Here is a 19,403-nt window from a genome sequence, read left to right as displayed (position 1 = left end):
CATGTATAGTAGGGTTACACATATATACATGTATAGTAGGGTTACACATATATACATGTATAGTAGGGTTACACATATACACATGTATAGTAGGGTTACACATATATACACGTATAGTAGGGTTACACATATACACACGTATAGTAGGGTTACACATATACACACGTATAGTAGGGTTACACATATATACATGTATAGTAGGGTTACACACTTATAGTAGGGTTACACACTTATAGTAGGGTTACACACTTATAGTAGGGTTACACACTTATAGTAGGGTTACACACGTATAGTAGGGTTACACATATATACATGTATAGTAGGGTTACACATATACACATGTATAGTAGGGTTACACATATATACACGTATAGTAGAGTTACACATATACACATGTATAGTAGGGTTACACATATACACATGTATAGTAGGGTTACACATATACACACGTATAGTAGGGTTACACATATACACACGTATAGTAGGGTTACACATATACACACGTATAGTAGGGTTACACATGTATAGTAGGGTTACACATATACACACGTATAGTAGGGTTACACATGTATAGTAGGGTTACACATATACACATGTATAGTAGAGTTACACATATATACATTATAGTAGGGTTACACATATATACATGTATAGTAGGGTTACACATATACACATGTATAGTAGGGTTACACATATACACATGTATAGTAGGGTTACACATATACACATGTATAGTAGGGTTACACATATACACATGTATAGTAGGGTTTAGGCCTGGGCGGTATAACGGGCTATTTGGAAATGGCCAAAGGGATGATTTTTACAATACCGTCAACAATGTTAAGTATTTATTTTAAAGTTTTATTACATTTTTATAAATGTGAATGCTGTTTAAGTAAATACCTGAAGTCAGCTTGTGAAATACGTTAGGAGATAAAGAAGATTATGTCCTTCATTTCACCGATCACAATTTTTCATTATGAAGCATAGCGCTAGTCCCCCGTCATTTGGTGTTTGTTTACAAGCACACAACGAGAGACCGGAGCCTTGTGAGTCACTCACTGTTGTGCAGTAAGTGCCAGGTGATGTAGTTACATTAAGCAATTCACAACTAAATGTTTGCCAGCTAGATAATTTGGTTGATAACTGTCTAAAATGTGCTAAATACTCTGCAGTTGTGCATTTTGGATTGCTAATTTAGTAGCTCGTTAGGGGGGCCACAGGGGGCCTGAAGTGGTTAGCTTCTTCCAAAATCAAGTTTCGCTTGGTAACAGCAGATAATCCCCTCCTGGATCAAGATCCTTCCTGTCTATTTGTTTTGTGTGTGTGCAGCAATCTGTGAGGTAGCATTTTTGAGATCCTTGTATAACTTTGAGCTGGGATGTCTGTCCTGCTAATCAATGCGCTCATTAGCATTTCGTTAGCATTCTCTATGGGATTTTACATGTACTTGTTAGCATTGCTAACCTTTGGATTACAGTAGCACCCCTTAGTGTTCAGTGCCGGTATTCCCGGATATCCCATTATGGCACAAGGTTGGTATGACAGTCTGGATACCTCCCAAGCCTAGTAGGGATTAACATGGGTAACCAGGATCCCGGGACGGTCCTGGGATCACTTTTCACATGTCCCACAGTGTGTTGAGTGGCTGCCTGCTTTTTCTTGTTGCTAACCCCTCTTGTTTGCTCAGAAAGCCAATAAGTTAATGATTATCACAGTTCTCTGTACCCTGCTGTAGAGCATGAGACCAGGACCATCATGCAACAACATGTCTAGGTGGCACTGAAATGAGAGTCCACAGAATGTCTGATTGATTGTAAATAACAGAAGCCCTCAGCAGTGGTAGAATGAAAGAAATGACACAACAAATCCACAAGGCAAGAATTTAGACTCGTCTTGAGGCCTTGGGTGGGAATAATATTTGCCTCTCTCGTTCTGTGTGTTTGAGAACAGCTTAGTTCTGAACACAGTGTCTCATACTGTTCTTGGTCATCTCTATCGTGAGGTGTTGACACAGTTGGTCTTTCTTGCCTACAGGTTAGTGCCAGACCCCTCCCCCCTCTTTGTACCATTGGCTGCTGTTGCCCAGGGGGTGGGACTCAGTATGGGTTAAGAGCTGTGAGGACCGTGAAGCCTGAAACACACTCCACCCGCCACACAGGTAAGACCAACTCCCGTTACACACACACACACACACACACACACACACACACACACGCACAGAGAGACTCCACTCACCGCACAGGTAAAACCAACTCCCGTTACACACACACACACACACACACACACACACACACACACACACACACACACACACACAGAGAGAGAGACTCCACCCGCCACACAGGTAAGACCAACTCCCGTTACACACACACACACACACACACACACACACACACACACACACACAGAGAGAGAGACTCCACCCGCCACACAGGTAAGACCAACTCCCGTTACACACACACACACACACACACACACACACACACACACACACACACACACACACACACACGCACAGAGAGACTCCACTCACCGCACAGGTAAAACCAACTGTTATGCTCACTCACACACACATTCTACCTGTAACACACTCCACCTACACAGGTAAAACCAACTGTTATGCTCACTCACACACACATTCTACCTGTAACACACTCCACCTACACAGGTAAAAGAACAGTAGGTAGTCAATGCAGTAAAGATTGCTTGTGCACTATAGGTGTGAGGGGAGGATGGCTGAGGGGGAGAGAATGAAGAAGAGGGAGGATGAGAGGACACATGGGGCCTGAAAGCACTGGGGCAGAGTTGTTGCTAGGAGGCAGCGGAACTGAAACACAAGACAGTGAAAGGGTAGAGTGAGGGAGAGATGAGGAAGCAAGATAAAGGACACCTGGAAGTAGTGAGAGGAAGAAATCAGACATTGAGGGGGGAGGATTATGGTGGGTAAGAGGAGGGCATTGTGTTTCAATGAGAGCAGTACTCTGAGAAGGGTTAGTGGGGGAGGGAGAGAGCCTGCTTTCAGCCTTGCTCAGGTGGGTTGTTCTGCTCATTCCAACTCGAGTAGCAAGAGAAGAATGTAAATATTTGATTTTGTCAGAACAGGAATCCTGTCTTTTTTGTGTGATGCCGACCAGGTGGTGACCAGGTCTTAGCAGCAGTTCAATACAACACAATATGTTCTTGTCAACAAAATCAAAGCAAACGTTTAGCCTCAGTTTAAATGCAAATTATTTGCCCATTTTTGCATTTCACTGGTGTCAGTGCAGACAATAACTAGTAAATGAATTAACCCAGTGATGGTGTCAGTAGAGATAATAACTAGTAAATGAAGTAACCCGGTGATGGTGTCAGATAATAACTAGTAAATGAAGTCACCCAGTGATGGTGTCAGATAATAACTAGTAAATGAAGTCACCCAGTGATGGTGTCAGATAATAACTAGTAAATGAAGTCACCCAGTGATGGTGTCAGATAATAACTAGTAAATGAATTCACCCAGTGATGGTGTCAGTAGAGATAATAACTAGTAAATGAAGTCACCCAGTGATGGTGTCAGTAGAGATAATAACTAGTAAATTAATTAACCCGCTGATGGTGTCAGTAGAGATAATAACTAGTAAATGAATTAACCCGGTGATGGTGTCAGTAGAGATAATAACTAGTAAATGAAGTCACCCAGTGATGGTGTCAGATAATAACTAGTAAATGAAGTCACCCAGTGATGGTGTCAGATAATAACTAGTAAATGAAGTCACCCAGTGATGGTGTCAGTAGAGACAATAACTAGTAAATGAAGTAACCAGTGATGGTGTCAGATAATAACTAGTAAATGAAGTAACCCAGTGATGGTGTCAGATAATAACTAGTAAATGAAGTAACCCAGTGATGGTGTTAGTAGAGACAATAACTAGTAAATGAAGTCACCCAGTGATGGTGTCAGTAGAGACAATAACTAGTAAATGAAGTAACCCAGTGATGGTGTCAGATAATAACTAGTAAATGAAGTCACCCAGTGATGGTGTCAGTAGAGACAATAACTAGTAAATGAAGTCACCCAGTGATGGTGTCAGAGACAATAACTAGTAAATGAAGTCACCCAGTGATGGTGTCAGTAGAGATAATAACTAGTAAATGAAGTCACCCAGTGATGGTGTCAGTAGAGACAATAACTAGTAAATGAAGTCACCCAGTGATGGTGTCAGAGACAATAACTAGTAAATGAAGTCACCCAGTGATGGTGTCAGTAGAGATAATAACTAGTAAATGAAGTCACCCAGTGATTGTGTCAGTAGAGATAATAACTAGTAAATGAAGTAACCCAGTGATGGTGTCAGATAATAACTAGTAAATTAAGTAACCCGGTGATGGTGTCAGTAGAGATAATAACTAGTAAATGAAGTCACCCAGTGATTGTGTCAGTAGAGATAATAACTAGTAAATGAAGTAACCCAGTGATGGTGTCAGATAATAACTAGTAAATGAAGTAACCCGGTGATGGTGTCAGTAGAGATAATAACTAGTAAATGAAGTAACCCAGTGATGGTGTCAGTAGAGATAATAACTAGTAAATGAAGTAACCCAGTGATGGTGTCAGATAATAACTAGTAAATGAAGTAACCCAGTGATGGTGTCAGTAGAGAACCTGTTGAGTCACTCTGAGATGAGGTCCAGATTAGTGAGGGGGTGTTGAGGGGGAGGTTTAGGGAGGGGGATGGGTGTGTACCCCCACAACCACATCCTTGTGGTTATGATTCCACCTTGGTTGGCTGTATCAGCTGTGCTCTTGCAGGGTTGGAAGCCAAACCTGCACAGCCAGTATGTCTCCTAGGTTGTGCAGTTGTCATCAGACCAGGACCACAGATTAGGATCATGAGGCTTTCTGGAATATAAAGCACATGATCAGTGATTTGCTGCCTAGAAACATTGAATTTCCCTAAATAACCTTTCCAACTGTCGTGAAAGACTTTCTGGCCATTTCAAAATACATTTTTCAAATGTTCAAACATCTCAATCTTAGAGTCAAGCAGAGTTTGAATGAATAGTAGATTTGAATAAATAGTAGATTTGAATAAATAGTAGATTTGCAGTGTGATTACCATTCGGCTCAAATTGCTCATGCATTCTGTGGAAATGGTTAGTCATTATTCTGGAGCATTGATTCTTAGAAACCCGTGTTCTCTTGAAGTGAAGACATTACATCCTCCCCCGAGGCCTTAAAAGTAGAATGAAATGTGGGCTATTTGTAGTCATGTGTTTTTACACTAACTGGCCATATTAACTGAGGAGATTTCCATCCTATTAAATGTTTTAATGAAGAGTTGACCACTAATTCGTGTGTGTAAAGCATTTAAGCATTTTGTTGCATTGTGTATATGACAAATAAACCACCTTGAATGTGTCCCTCCTATCTCTCTCTCCCTTGTCTATCTCTCGCTCTCCCCTCTCCCTTGTCTATCTCTCTCTCCCTTGTCTATCTCTCTCTCCCTTGTCTATCTCTCTCTCCCTTGTCTCTCTCTCCCTTGTCTCTCTCTCTCCCCTTGTCTCTCTCTCTCCCTTGTCTCTCTCTCTCTCCCTTGTCTCTCTCTCTCTCCCTTGTCTCTCTCTCTCTCCCTCGTCTATCTCTCTCTCTCCCCTCTCGCTCTCCCCTCTCCCTCTCCCCTCTCTCTCTCTCCCCTCTCGCTCTCCCCTCTCCCTCGTCTATCTCTCCTCTCTCCCCTCTCGCTCTCCCCTCTCCCTCGTCTATCTCTCCTCTCTCCCCTCTCGCTCTCCCCTCTCCCTCGTCTATCTCTCCCCTCTCCCCTCTCCTCTCTCCCCTCTCCCTCGTCTATCTCTCCTCTCTCCCCTCTCGCTCTCCCCTCTCCCTCGTCTATCTCTCCTCTCTCCCCTCTCCTCTCTCTCTCCCTTGTCTATCTCTCTCTCCCTTGTCTATCTCTCTCTCCCTTGTCTCTCTCTCTCCCCTCTCGCTCTCCCTCTCTCCCTTGTCTCTCTCTCTCTCCCTTGTCTCTCTCTCTCTCCCTTGTCTCTCTCTCTCTCCCTCGTCTATCTCTCTCTCTCCCCTCTCGCTCTCCCCTCTCCCTCGTCTATCTCTCCTCTCTCCCCTCTCGCTCTCCCCTCTCCCTCGTCTATCTCTCCTCTCTCCCCTCTCGCTCTCCCCTCTCCCTCGTCTATCTCTCCTCTCTCCCCTCTCCTCTCTCCCCTCTCCCTCGTCTATCTCTCCTCTCTCCCCTCTCGCTCTCCCCTCTCCCTCGTCTATCTCTCCTCTCTCCCCTCTCCTCTCGCTCTCCCCTCTCCCTCGTCTATCTCTCCTCTCGCTCTCCCCTCTCCCTCGTCTATCTCTCCCCTCTCGCTCTCCCCTCTCGCTCTCCCCTCTCGCTCTCCCCTCTCCCTCGTCTATCTCTCCTCTCTCCCCTCCTCTCTCCTCTCTCCCTCGTCTATCTCTCCTCTCTCCCCTCTCCTCTCTCCCCTCTCCCTCGTCTATCTCTCCTCTCTCCCCTCTCGCTCTCCTCTCTCCCTCGTCTATCTCTCCCCTCTCCCTCGTCTATCTCTCCCCTCTCCCTCGTCTATCTCTCCTCTCTCCCCTCTCGCTCTCCCCTCTCCCTCGTCTATCTCTCCCCTCGTCTATCTCTTCCCTCTCCCTCGTCTATCTCTCCCCTCTCCCTCGTCTATCCCTCGTCTATCTCTACCTCCCTCTAGGTGGCTAGAGATCAGAGGTCATGGCGGGCCTGAGGAGGAAGCTGAAGTTTCTGGTGACGTTGATGACGGTCAATCTCTTCATCTTCATCCTAGTGTTCCACAGAGGAGGAGGAGGAGGACAGGACAAGGGACACAACAAGGTGAGAAGGGACAGGACAAGGTGAGGAGGGGGCACCACAAGGTGAGGAGGGGGCACCACAAGGTGAGGAGGGGGCACCACAAGGTGAGGAGGGGGCACCACAAGGTGAGGAGGGGGCACCACAAGGTGAGGAGGGGACACCACAAGGTGAGGAGGGGGCAGGACAAGGTGAGGACAAAGGGTGGGGGGGGTGGTGACAGGACAAGAGCGGACACAGCAATATTCATTGTGATGTAAAACGGTGCTTCTCAAACCTCTCTTCTGTGACCCCCAGAAGTTTCACAAAGTTCAGTGATACAAAAACAGATCTCCCCTGATTCACACTAATCAAGGGCTTGATGATTAACTGATGATTGGAGGTGTCTGACTTGACAGTTCATGCAGCTTTAGTATTCTGATCAGAGAGTTCTGGACACATGTATCTATGTGTAAATGTGTCTACCGGGTCACAGTGTGTCCCAATCCCCTTTTCCTGCTCTATATTCCATTTCAACTATGCATTCTACCAACAGTGCCCACTGTACGTGCTTTCGGTAGCCTGATTTTACGTCTGTTACGTTCCCCAGTTTCTGTGTTGTGGGTTTGTATGTTCATTTCAGGAAATGGCTTCCTGGATTCTAAGCAGCTGATTGGTCAGCCCCATTGTGGATTGAGCTCTGACCCCTCCCTCTCGTCAGGGGATACAGCTGTCTCTTCATTACCAACTCCTTCTCCAGCTTGATAAAAGCCAGTGTTCCTTTGTCAGGGGAAAATAGCTTCTTTTTATGTCCTGTGTTGATTGTTGTGACGGGCAGTAAAAGTTGTGGATATTATTTTGTAGCCGCTCCTTCCGGGGTATGTGTATCCCAATAGGACTTAGTGTTTTTGGTTATTGAAATTGTTCACTTAAAGTATTAGTCATTTTTCTGTTTCATTTGTTCCCGGGGGGGGGACTCACCTTGGGAACGTTTAGGCAAGAGGCCCGCGGGCATACGTGACCCGTAGTGTTGAATCTGTCTATGCACACTAGGTAAGACCTGGGTGGATCACCACCTGTATTTTGGTTATCGCACCAGGTGGTGCGTAAGGTTAGGTAAGACGTGGGGAGGCGGGGTAAGACGTGGGGAGGCGGGGTAAGACGTGGGGAGGCGGGGTAAGACGTGGGGAGGCGGGGTAAGACGTGGGGAGGCGGGGTAAGACGTGGGGACTCTAACTTTAACTTTCTTTGCTTTGGTTCCGTCCAGCCCCTTTTCCCCACCTTACCGTGTGAAGGAAGAATACATTCCCTGTAAACAGTGTTTTTCTCTGCCTCCGTCGTCCTTCCCTGCACCTCCGATCACCACACTGTTTCACTCCACGGGGAGCTGAGATGTAGCAGGGTGTCGCGTTCCCTCCTCCAACGTACGCAACAACGTCCAAAACCTCCTGAAGTGGTCAGCCAGATGGGAAACGCAGTCAGACCACCAAGCCACTTGTGCGTTTACACCGGTCTTTTCAATGTGATCCTTGTATTCTGATAGCAGAAGTCACATGTAAGTGTCAAGTCTAGACACAAGCGTACATGGAATGCAGTGGAGGCTGCTTTGCGAATACGACGGGGCCTGTTGACTCTTTTTGTGTTTTGAATAATATTTCCACACGAACCATGTTTCACTTGGAGGATGAAATAAGACTGAAAATGATGATGATGCCCTTTTTTAGTGTAAAAGCTTTAAAAAAAAATAATAATAATAATTAACGCTTGGATTTTTTTTGCATGTTCAGGTGGGATGGAGTTTTTGGCCCTCAGCATGACATCACAATCTGATCTGATTATTCTGACCTATGACCAGTCATCTCTTATTTGCATATGTATCCTCCTCCTTTGAAGGGAGGTAGGATCTCTACAGTCAACACGCCCACACGATCAGACTCAGCGTTTCCATAGCAAGAGGAGGCTCGGGGGGAAATAAATAATAAAACATATTTGGAGTTCATGAAATGAACAGTGATACTGTGATTTTTAAATATGAAATTAATAAGACAGCACAGGGCTTTAATTGTTGAATTGTGTTAAATCATCAGTGTTGAATTGCCTTTTTTAATCCTCTTTTTTAATGTATGTATTGTTGTTCTCGGTTTAGGACACTTCATTTATTTATTAATTTCGTCCTTCCTTCCTCCATTCAAGGTCCTTGTCCCCTCCAAGCGCTTCTGGTCCAAACTGGCTCCTAGTCAGGCCTACTGGAACCGCCAGCAACAGAGACTGGACCTCCAACACAACCCCATCCTCGCCTCCTCCAACAGTAACAACACTAGCGATGAGTTTGTCAGACCTGTCCCTGATTGGCTCAACGACACGGGACTGAACCCTGACCCCTGCCAACCGGACTACAGAGTCACCACTGACGTGAAAGACTACAATTCCCTACCTCCCCGTTTTAAAGACTTCCTGCTCTACATGCGCTGTCGGTCGTACCCTCTAGTGGTGGACCAGCCTCACATCTGCCAAAAGACCCGGAGAGGGGAGTCGCCCTTCCTCCTACTGGCCGTCAAATCCCTTACTCCGCACTTTGACCGCCGCCAGGCCATCCGCCAGTCGTGGGGTCAAGCCGGCGTCCTCGCCAACCGGACGGTTGTCACGGTGTTCCTGCTCGGCAACACCACGGCCGTGGACCACCACCCAGATCTGTCGGCGATGCTGCGCTATGAGAACGCTCACCACCACGACGTCCTCCAGGTATCAATAATATACATGTTAACGTCCTCCAGGTATCAATAATATACATGTTAACGTCCTCCAGGTATCAATAATATACACGTTAACGTCCTCCAGGTGTCAATAATATACACGTTAACGTCCTCCAGGTATCAATAATATACACGTTAACGTCCTCCAGGTATCAATAATATACACGTTAACGTCCTCCAGGTATCAATAATATACACGTTAACGTCCTCCAGGTATCAATAATATACACGTTAACGTCCTCCAGGTATCAATAATATACACGTTAACCTCCTCCAGGTGTCAATAATATACACGTTAACGTCCTCCAGGTGTCAATAATATACATGTTAACGTCCTCCAGGTATCAATAATATACACGTTAACGTCCTCCAGGTATCAATAATATACACGTTAACGTCCTCCAGGTGTCAATAATATACACGTTAACCTCCTCCAGGTGTCAATAATATACACGTTAACCTCCTCCAGGTGTCAATAATATACACGTTAACCTCCTCCAGGTGTCAATAATATACACGTTAACCTCCTCCAGGTGTCAATAATATACACGTTAACCTCCTCCAGGTGTCAATAATATACACGTTAACCTCCTCCAGGTGTCAATAATATACACGTTAACCTCCTCCAGGTGTCAATAATATACACGTTAACCTCCTCCAGGTGTCAATAATATACACGTTAACCTCCTCCAGGTGTCAATAATATACACGTTAACCTCCTCCAGGTGTCAATAATATACACGTTAACCTCCTCCAGGTGTCAATAATATACACGTTAACCTCCTCCAGGTGTCAATAATATACACGTTAACCTCCTCCAGGTGTCAATAATATACACGTTAACCTCCTCCAGGTGTCAATAATATACACGTTAACCTCCTCCAGGTGTCAATAATATACACGTTAACCTCCTCCAGGTGTCAATAATATACACGTTAACCTCCTCCAGGTGTCAATAATATACACGTTAACCTCCTCCAGGTGTCAATAATATACACGTTAACCTCCTCCAGGTGTCAATAATATACACGTTAACCTCCTCCAGGTGTCAATAATATACACGTTAACCTCCTCCAGGTGTCAATAATATACACGTTAACCTCCTCCAGGTGTCAATAATGTACACGTTAACCTCCTCCAGGTGTCTATAATGTACACGTTAACCTCCTCCAGGTGTCAATAATACACCTACTCATTCCAGGGTTTTTATTTATTTTTACTATTTTCTACATTGTAGAATAATAGTGAAGACATCACAACTATGAAGTAACACATATGGAATCATGTAGTAACCCCAAAGTATTTAACATCTCAAAATATATGTTATATATTTGAGATTCTTCAAAGTAGCCACCCTTTACCTTGACAGCTTTGCACACTCTTGGGATTCTCTCAACCAGTTTCATGAGGTAGTCACCTGGAATGCATTTCAATTAACAGGTGTGCCTTGTTAAATTGTAATTTGTGCATTTTCTTTCCCAGTGGAATCCTCATACAAGGGCAGTGTGAGTAATAAGACAACGGAGGCTTTCGCTTTTCTAAACCCTTTTTTATATATGTTTTACTTTGAAGAGGACTTTATGCGAAAACCCCCTAAAAGGTAGGGAGAGGGGTAGGGGTTGTAAGCTGAAATATAATTGTTTTAATACGGTCATACCATACCAAAAAAAAAGATTTGATAAAATATAGAATTTGTCATTTTACTACCAAATCCCATAGAAACGCATTGAATAACACATTCATAAATGCCAGAAAAGACAGTCAAAAAACAAATCATAATGAACCAGGTTTTGAAGGGTCTGTCCTATATCAAGGACATATAAGAAAGCTCAGGAAATGTTAGATATTTGTTTTTACATTTTTAACCCCCTTTTTTTGTGCAAAACAGATCTCTATCTGAAACTGGCAGATTTTGTTGGGGATTTATTTTATTATGTTACTTAGATTCACACACCGGTTCATCAATCGACAAGGGGGGTGTTTTTAAATATAATATCGGATTTGTGTGGTAATGTATTGTCTTTCGAACTCACTGAGTGGTCCACAATGTTGGTTTTGATCTGTAATACAGTTGAAGTCGGAAGTTTACATGCACCTTGGCCAAATACATTTAAACTCCGTTTTTCCACAATTCCTGACATTTAATTCAAGTAACAATTCCCTGTCTTAGGTCAGTTAGGATCACCACTTTATTTTAAGAATGTGAAATGTCAGAATAATGGTAGACAATGATTTATTTCAGCTTTTATTTCTTCACATTCCCAGTGGGTCAGAAGTTTACATACACTCAATTAGTATTTGGTAGCATTGCCTTTAAATGGTTTAACTTGAGTCAGACGCTTCGGGGAGCCTTCCATAAGCTTCCCACAATAAGTTGGGTGAATTTTGGCCCATTCCTCCTGACAGAGCTGGTGTAACTGAGTCACATTTCTAGGCCTCCTTGCTCAAACACGCTTTTTCAGTTCTGCCCACAAACAGTTCTATTTTTGTTTCATCAGACCAGAGGACATTTCTCTAAAAAGTACGATCTTTGTCCCCATGTGCAGTTGCAAACCGTAGTCTGGCTTTTTTATGGCGGTTTTGGAGCAGTGGCTTCTTCCTTGCTGAGCGGCCTTTCAGGTTATGTCGATATAGGACTCGTTTTACTGTGGATATAGATACTTTTGTACCTGTTTCCTCCAGCATCTTCACAAAGTCCTTTGCTGTTGTTCTGGGATTGATTTGCACTTTTCGCACCAAAGTACGTTCATCTCGAACACAGAACGCGTCTCCTTCCTGAGCGGTTATGACGGCTACGTGGTCCCATGGTGTTTATACTTGCGTACTATTGTTTGTACAGATGAACGTGGTACCTTCAGGCGTTTGGAAATTGCTCCCAAGGATGAACCAGACTTGTGGAGGTCTACAATAATTTTTCTGAGGTCTTGGCTGAGTTCTTTTGATTTTCCCATGATGTCAAGCAAAGAGGCGCCGAGTTTGAAAGTAGGCCTTGAAATACATCCACAGGTACACCTCCAATTGACTCAAATTATGTCAATTAGCCTATCAGAAGCTTCTAAAGCCATGACATAATTTTCTGGAATTTTCCAAGCTGTTCAAAGGCAGTCAACTTAGTGTATGTAAACTTCTGACCCACTGGAATTGTGATACAGTGAAATAAACAATTGTTGGAAAAATTACTTAGATGTCCCAACCGACTTGCCAAAACTATAGTTTGTTAACAAGAAATGTGTGGAGTGGTTGAAAACCGAGTTTTAAGGACTCCAACCTCAGTGTATGTAAACTTCTGACTTCAACTGTATGTCTTGCCAAATGTTTCGGTATTGGTGAGTGACACTCTGGGACACAGGGACACTCGGACTCTAAGTGTGCTGACATATAAAATGGGATAAACAGTGGAGTAATGAACAAAATACTCAAATCTGTATATTGTTTTTTTTGTAAAATAAAAAATGTTTTAACTCTACCTCCAGTGGGACTACCGGGACTCGTTCTTCAACCTGACTGTCAAGGAGGTGCTCTTCCTGGACTGGATGACCACGCACTGCCCTGGAGCTCAGTTCATCTTTAAAGGAGACGATGACGTCTTTGTCAATACGTTGAGGATCCTGGCCTTCCTCAAGGGCCTCTCGGGGCCCCGGGCAAGGGACCTGTTTGTAGGGGATGTGATCACCAACGCGGGGCCAAACAGGGATAAAAAGGTCAAGTACTTCATCCCAGAGAGTCTGTTGGTTGGCAAGTACCCGCCCTACGCGGGTGGAGGAGGGTATCTGTACTCCGGGGACCTGGCCAAGCGGCTCCACGGGGCCTCGCAGCACGTACCGCTCTACCCCATCGATGACGTTTACACAGGGATGTGTCTGAGGAAACTGGGGCTGGGGCCGGAGAAACATAAAGGCTTTAAGACGTTTGACATTGAGGAGAAGTACAGGAGGAACCCGTGTGCCTATAAAGGTCTGATGCTGGTGCATAGCCGGACACCGCAGGAGATGATCCAGATCTGGGCCTGGCTCAATGACCCCAACTTGACTTGTCAGTAACTACCCAGCCAGTGTCCATTTTGACTTGCGCTACCAGAAACAACAGGTGTCTGTGGCCATTTTTGATTTGAGCTGTCAGTAACCAGGGAAGACAGGTGACTTAAACTGCCTGGACCAGATACCATGACAAGCGGCCATTTTGTTATGTTGGTTGTTCTAGTAACACTGTGAGAGGTCAGTGGCCACTGTCTTGTGACACTTGGTAGGGTTGTTACATTCTAAAGGTCAGCCACCATTTGAGACTTTTTATATTTATATATTTTTTGAGGGTAGGATTATTACTCTAGGAGGGTCAGTCGAACATTGGCAGCTTTAATGTTGTTATTATCATGGTTGTTGATGTTAACCATCTTCAAAGTTGAATCTTGGATAAACAGTTCAGGTTTTGAATCCCGAGATAAAGAGGGCGTGATTGTGATGGCGGCACAACGGCAGACCAACGCGTCTCTGAGCTTTCTGAAGGGTCAAGACGGGGTTGTGATGGTGAAGTCTGATGGACCTTTCATGATTCCCCACTGTGTGTCTGACGGCACAAAGAGCCTGTACCTTGCCGTATTATGAGGAGTTGGAGACAGAGGTTGTGTGAATGAGCAGCCTGATCCCAGATCTGTTTTGTGTGAAAATGACCTTAAAGAGTTGGCAAGACTGGCACAAACTGATCTGGAACCAGGCTAATGGATGAGTGCTCAGCTGGTCTGGGCCGTGCTAGATAGAAATGTCCACAAAGATGTTTGGTCGTTCCACCAAACGAGTCCCTCTTGGATGATGTCACTTGGGAAAATAAATCCAATAAAAAGAGCACATGTTCAACTGAAAAACACAACACTTCTTCCACTCTGAAGAGATCTGACGGACCTTTATGATGATACTTTAACACTGTGTGTCTGACGGCACAGAGAGCTTTTAAAATGCTGTAAAACACTGACTATAGTAAGTGCCAAATAAAGTAACCGGGGGTTGACCGTAACCGGGGGTTGACCGTAACCAGGGGTTGACCGTAACCAGGGGTTGACCGTAACCAGGGGTTGACCGTAACCAGGGGTTGTCGAGTTCATCTTAAATCAGCCATAAATCTCTTTGTGACGGGGGGAATGGAAGCTTGTTGTGCAACAGGGAGGGGCATTTAAATGCAAACTTATTTTAAAAATGTATATATTTCTGGGTAACATGTAACGTGTTCTGCTCAACCCACTCAGTTTCCCATCAGAACACGTCCAAAAAGAGCAGAACCGGCTCACCTGCTTTCACACTGATTTCACTATTCGATGTTCAATGTTTCTTTTGGGAAAAAAATCATATTTAAGAAGGAATAGTTTCACCATATTAAAGCGAGAGTTCAGTTCATGTAAAATCAGGGACAGGTGTGTTTTATTTTACCTTAAAATAAATCACTAATCACATTAAATGAATGAATCTCTAGAAATGACTTTGTCAAAGCAACAGAATGACTAGGGCTTTACGATGGTGGTGACAACTTTTGGGGTTTAAAGGGGCAGTCAGCAGTTGCTACGTCCATTTTTGATTCTTGAAGAATATAACTGATAAATACCTTCCGTGAGCTTAGTTCCACTGTCACAGCACATCAGTCCTTGCATCCATAGCCCTGTCTATTGAATTTGAGTGGTTACATTTCTTCAGTAATTTATTGTTTCTACTGCTGATTGCAGCTTTAAGTGGGTTAAAAATCTTCCTAGAAGTCAAAGGGAAATGCCAAAATACTGACTTTATGGCACCGTAGCAAGTCTTTTCATATTAAAAGTCAGATTTTGTGGTCTATATTAAAGGGCACTTCATTTAATATAGAAGGCTGTTAAAATACAGTATTGGTGCACAGTTGTTACTTAAATATCAAAGGGATGCAAAATAAACGTTTGTGGAACAACCCTGTTCAGTGTTGCTTCAGGTCCTCCTGCTTCAGGTCCTCCTGCTTCAGGTCCTCCTGCTTCAGGTCCTCCTTATAAACCAGCCATCTTCATTAACAAAGAAACTGTCACGCTGAAATGGCTGCTTATAGCATATTTTCACAATATTTTCACATATTTCCCCCCCCCCCACAACCTATAACCAAGATAAAGCTTGAACCGTGACCAAGGCGATTGGCTAGTGGGTCATTCATGTTTTTAAGCTTTTGTTTTGCAACTGTGTTTACTGCCTGTTTGCGAGTAGATCAGAGAGATATACTGTTTTATTTATCCACAATAATTACTGTTCTTGTCAGATGGTAAAAAAACAAACATGTCAAAGGTCAAATCCAGAATGTTCTATCCCACCGCTGCCTTAACGGGTTATAGGAAGACGGGTGTCAGATTTCCTTCCATTTATGTCAGAGAATTTCCATTATTGAAATGGGAATGTTGATGTAACTAACATTTGATCTCCTCGCAGTGATCTGCATCGAGGACGATCTAACCTAAAGAGCTGTATGTTTTATATAAAGTGTTTATTTATCAACTAATGTATTAATCAACTGTCTGCCCAATTTCTTATTGGGTGGCAATTATAGTACATTTTGTTTTTGTGTATTTTACTGTTGAAAGAAATGGATGTTGAATAAGTTACATATATACACTGTGCCCAGGTCAGGAATGACTTGCGTCAATTAATATATCTATATGCTGTACGTTGAGGGGCGTTGTGCCGGGAAGATGGGCTGTACGTAGAGGGGTGTTGTGCCGGGAAGACGGGCTGTACGTAGAGGGGTGTTATGCCGGGAAGACGGGCTGTACGTAGAGGGGCGTTGTGCCGGGAAGACAGGCTGTACGTTGAGGGGCGTTGTGCCGGGAAGACAGTGATAATGATCCATTCCCCCTGGGGGTGCGCGTTCAGCAAGACACAATGTTTGGGAACGTTCAGATAGAAATATGCTATGTAGAACAAACATGCCTCTCTGACCTGTAGGATAAGGAATCATGTTGGCTCTATTTCTGGTGTTTCTATCTGCAGCGTTTTGGCTGCTGAACGTGGCCCTGGGGTTCTATTGACGTAACCAGGAAGTGGGCAGGAAACAGTGAGGGCAGGGCCTCTGCTTCAAAGAGGGCGGAAGTCAGTCTCCAAAAACCCCTCTGTTAGACTGTCCAATGTGTACAGTAAAAGAGTTGGTGCTGTTTTATTGAAAACACTGAATCTGTTCAACTGTTTTATGTACACAGCGTGCAGCAAAACCAATCCCTGATTTATTGCAACCTCGTAGAGACACGCCTCATGACTCTGCTGGCGAAATGGAACCAATGAAATGACTCCCCTGTTTGCCTGGGTCGGTGTACAGGGACGTATTCCTCTTGTCACCCTGAAGACAGAGATCCTGTTGAATTCTTCCTTCAGTCCTTTCTTGGTGATTTATATGTGGTTGTTTTCTCTCATCACATATTCTGTCACCAGACCATGTCAAATCAGAACAATTATAAAGGAAGGAAGGAAGGAAGGAAGGGTATAGAGGCATTTGTCAAAACTATAACAGGGCTGAAGACCTGGTACAGCCTAATGGTGCTGAGTGTTCTCTGATCTGTACTAGTCCAATAACAAACCATTTAGGTTACAAAAGTTTTCAAAGCTATTTTCAATGGTGTACCCTAATCAGAAGTGTAAGCTAAGAAGCTCGCAAATGAGTTTTTCCTATGAGATTTTGGGGCGAGATACTAGTTACCCCAGCCATGAAGTCGTAAACCCTGCCCATTTCTTCAATTCATTTTCGTAAAATGTTATTTTAAACCTAACCTTAACCACACTGCTGACCTTATGCCTAACCTTAACCACACTGCTGACCTTATGCCTAACCTTAACCACACTGCTGACCTTATGCCTAACCTTAACCACACTGCTGACCTTATGCCTAACCTTAACCCCACTGCTGACCTTATGCCTAACCTTAACCACACTGCTGACCTTATGCCTAACCTTAACCACACTGTTGACCTTATGCCTAACCTTAACCACACTGTTGACCTTATGCCTAACCTTAACCACACTGTTGACCTTATGCCTAACCTTAACCACACTGTTGACCTTATGCCTAAAAAAATAGTTGATGGATTTTTAATTGACTTTGTTACTGCGGTAAAAATCTCCCAGGAAAAACAAATATGCAAGCAGCTCTCACTACTTACTTCCTGTGAGGTCATGTGAATTCCTGTTTCCCTGGCGTTCATTGGGACTTACTGTAGCTCTCAGCACAAGTCGAACCAAAAACAGTAACAGGATGTCGTCCATGCATGCTGTATCAAACCAAAATATGACGTGGCCTGTCAGGTGGTTAGAGTACGTTTACATATAATGTATGTTATTTATAATCCTGATTTTTAAAGTCTGCTATGCCGGTATAATTCGAGCTACTGCATTACAGACGAGGCTTTCAGTATATCACGTTGTTATTTATCTGACTGAGGCTTAAAATCAGGCAATTGGTGACTTCCTGATAATATCGCTTCTTTTTCTACCCCACCTTTCTGTTTCTCCTCTCGCCCCTCTATTGGATCACTTGTCCTGTTTCTCCATGGTCTTGATGAAAGACTAACATTAATTCGTTCTCCTAATTTCTGTTTGAATGTGCAATATTCCTCTATTGCGACACAACTGAACAAAAATATAAACGCAACATGTAAACACTAAATGACGTTATGGTAGCGATATTAACATTCAATCCTCTGGCAACAGCTCTGGTGGACATTCCTGCAGTCGGCATGTCAAGTGTGACACAACCGCACATTTTAGAGTGGCCTTTTATTGTTCCCCAGCACAAGGTGCACATGTGTAATGATCATGCTGTTTAATCAGCTTCTTGATATGCCACACCTGTCAGTTGAATGGATTACCTTGGCAAAGGAGAAATGCTCACTAACAGGGATGTAAACAAATTTGTGCACAAAATGAGAGAAAAGCTTTTTGTGTGTATGGAACATTTCAGCGATCTTTTATTTCAGCTCATGGGACCAATAGTTTACATGTTTCGTTTTATATTTCTGTTCAGTGTACATATTGGTACACTCTACATATCCAGAGTGTCTATTTCCATGGTCGAAAACCCTTGTTTCCATGGTTATGAAACATTACAAAATCATCAACCACATGATTGTTCATGTCCTCTCCTGACCATAACATTCCTGTAATCTGGTGGAATTGTGTATGACTTAGTGTTGTAAAATTTCAGTAACTTTTTCCCAAATCCCCATATTCTCTAGAAATCCAGGTTGGAGGGAACAAGGAAGAAATCTAGCATCCTCCAACTAGGATTCCTGGAAAACCCGGGAATATGGGGAAAGTTACCCGAAATGTTTATTTTATTTTTCTGCAACACTATAAGACTTGATTTGGACGTATTCTGCACTGTAGATATATCTATATATTATATACCAATACATGCCTTTTGTTTCTTGTTACCCATTTGAGTCTGTTTGATTTGTTTTTCACCTGTGATTTCTCAGAACCATGCCATGTGTGGTTCTTTTGCTATGACCTAGATTTATTTTTTTCAATAAAGAATATTTTGCTGTTTTTGTAGATGGTGTTGGATAATGGTGTTTATTATAGAAGAAATGCTATCCCTGTTTTTAAAAGATTTGTACAAACTTCTAATACAAACAGAAAATCTGGGCAATGTTTTTAAACTACCACAGCTGGTGGTCAAGCTACTTCTAGTTATTTAAATTCTATATTCAACCACTGAAGAAGATAAGAAACAGCTGAGTGATGTTTGTAAACTACTTTAAGGCTGGTTGCAAGGCCCACACATTGACATGACCTTACCCGAGGTACAACAAAAATCAACTACGTTTAGATTATAATTTTTTTTAATCTTCTCACATCTGTCTCATTTATGAAATGGA

The 19,403-nt window shown here is 43.3% G+C and overlaps 1 protein-coding gene across 3 annotated transcripts in view; it reads left to right on the top strand.

Moving 5' to 3' along the window:
* Positions 1 to 19,077, top strand: part of b3gnt2b (UDP-GlcNAc:betaGal beta-1,3-N-acetylglucosaminyltransferase 2b) — a 30,763-nt gene extending 11,686 nt beyond the window's left edge. For 2 of the 3 annotated variants that reach the window (XM_071394517.1, XM_071394518.1), the window contains exons 2-5: positions 2,038 to 2,161; positions 6,697 to 6,836; positions 8,985 to 9,533; positions 13,018 to 19,077. In XM_071394517.1, the coding sequence (XP_071250618.1) occupies positions 6,717 to 6,836; positions 8,985 to 9,533; positions 13,018 to 13,584 (1,236 nt within the window). In that variant the 5' untranslated portion in view covers positions 2,038 to 2,161; positions 6,697 to 6,716 and the 3' untranslated portion in view covers positions 13,585 to 19,077. Of the gene's footprint in view, positions 1 to 2,037; positions 2,162 to 2,419; positions 2,438 to 6,696; positions 6,837 to 8,984; positions 9,534 to 13,017 lie in introns of those variants that run through there. The other variant, XM_071394519.1, reaches the window with a different exon arrangement.
* The last annotated feature ends 326 nt before the right edge of the window (positions 19,078 to 19,403 follow it).

This window comes from Salvelinus alpinus, chromosome 3 (genome assembly GCF_045679555.1).
Source record: "Salvelinus alpinus chromosome 3, SLU_Salpinus.1, whole genome shotgun sequence".
Lineage (NCBI taxonomy): Eukaryota > Metazoa > Chordata > Actinopteri > Salmoniformes > Salmonidae > Salvelinus > Salvelinus alpinus.
The sequence above is the reverse complement of the archived record's forward strand: the minus strand, read 5'-3'. Positions and strand labels throughout refer to the sequence as shown.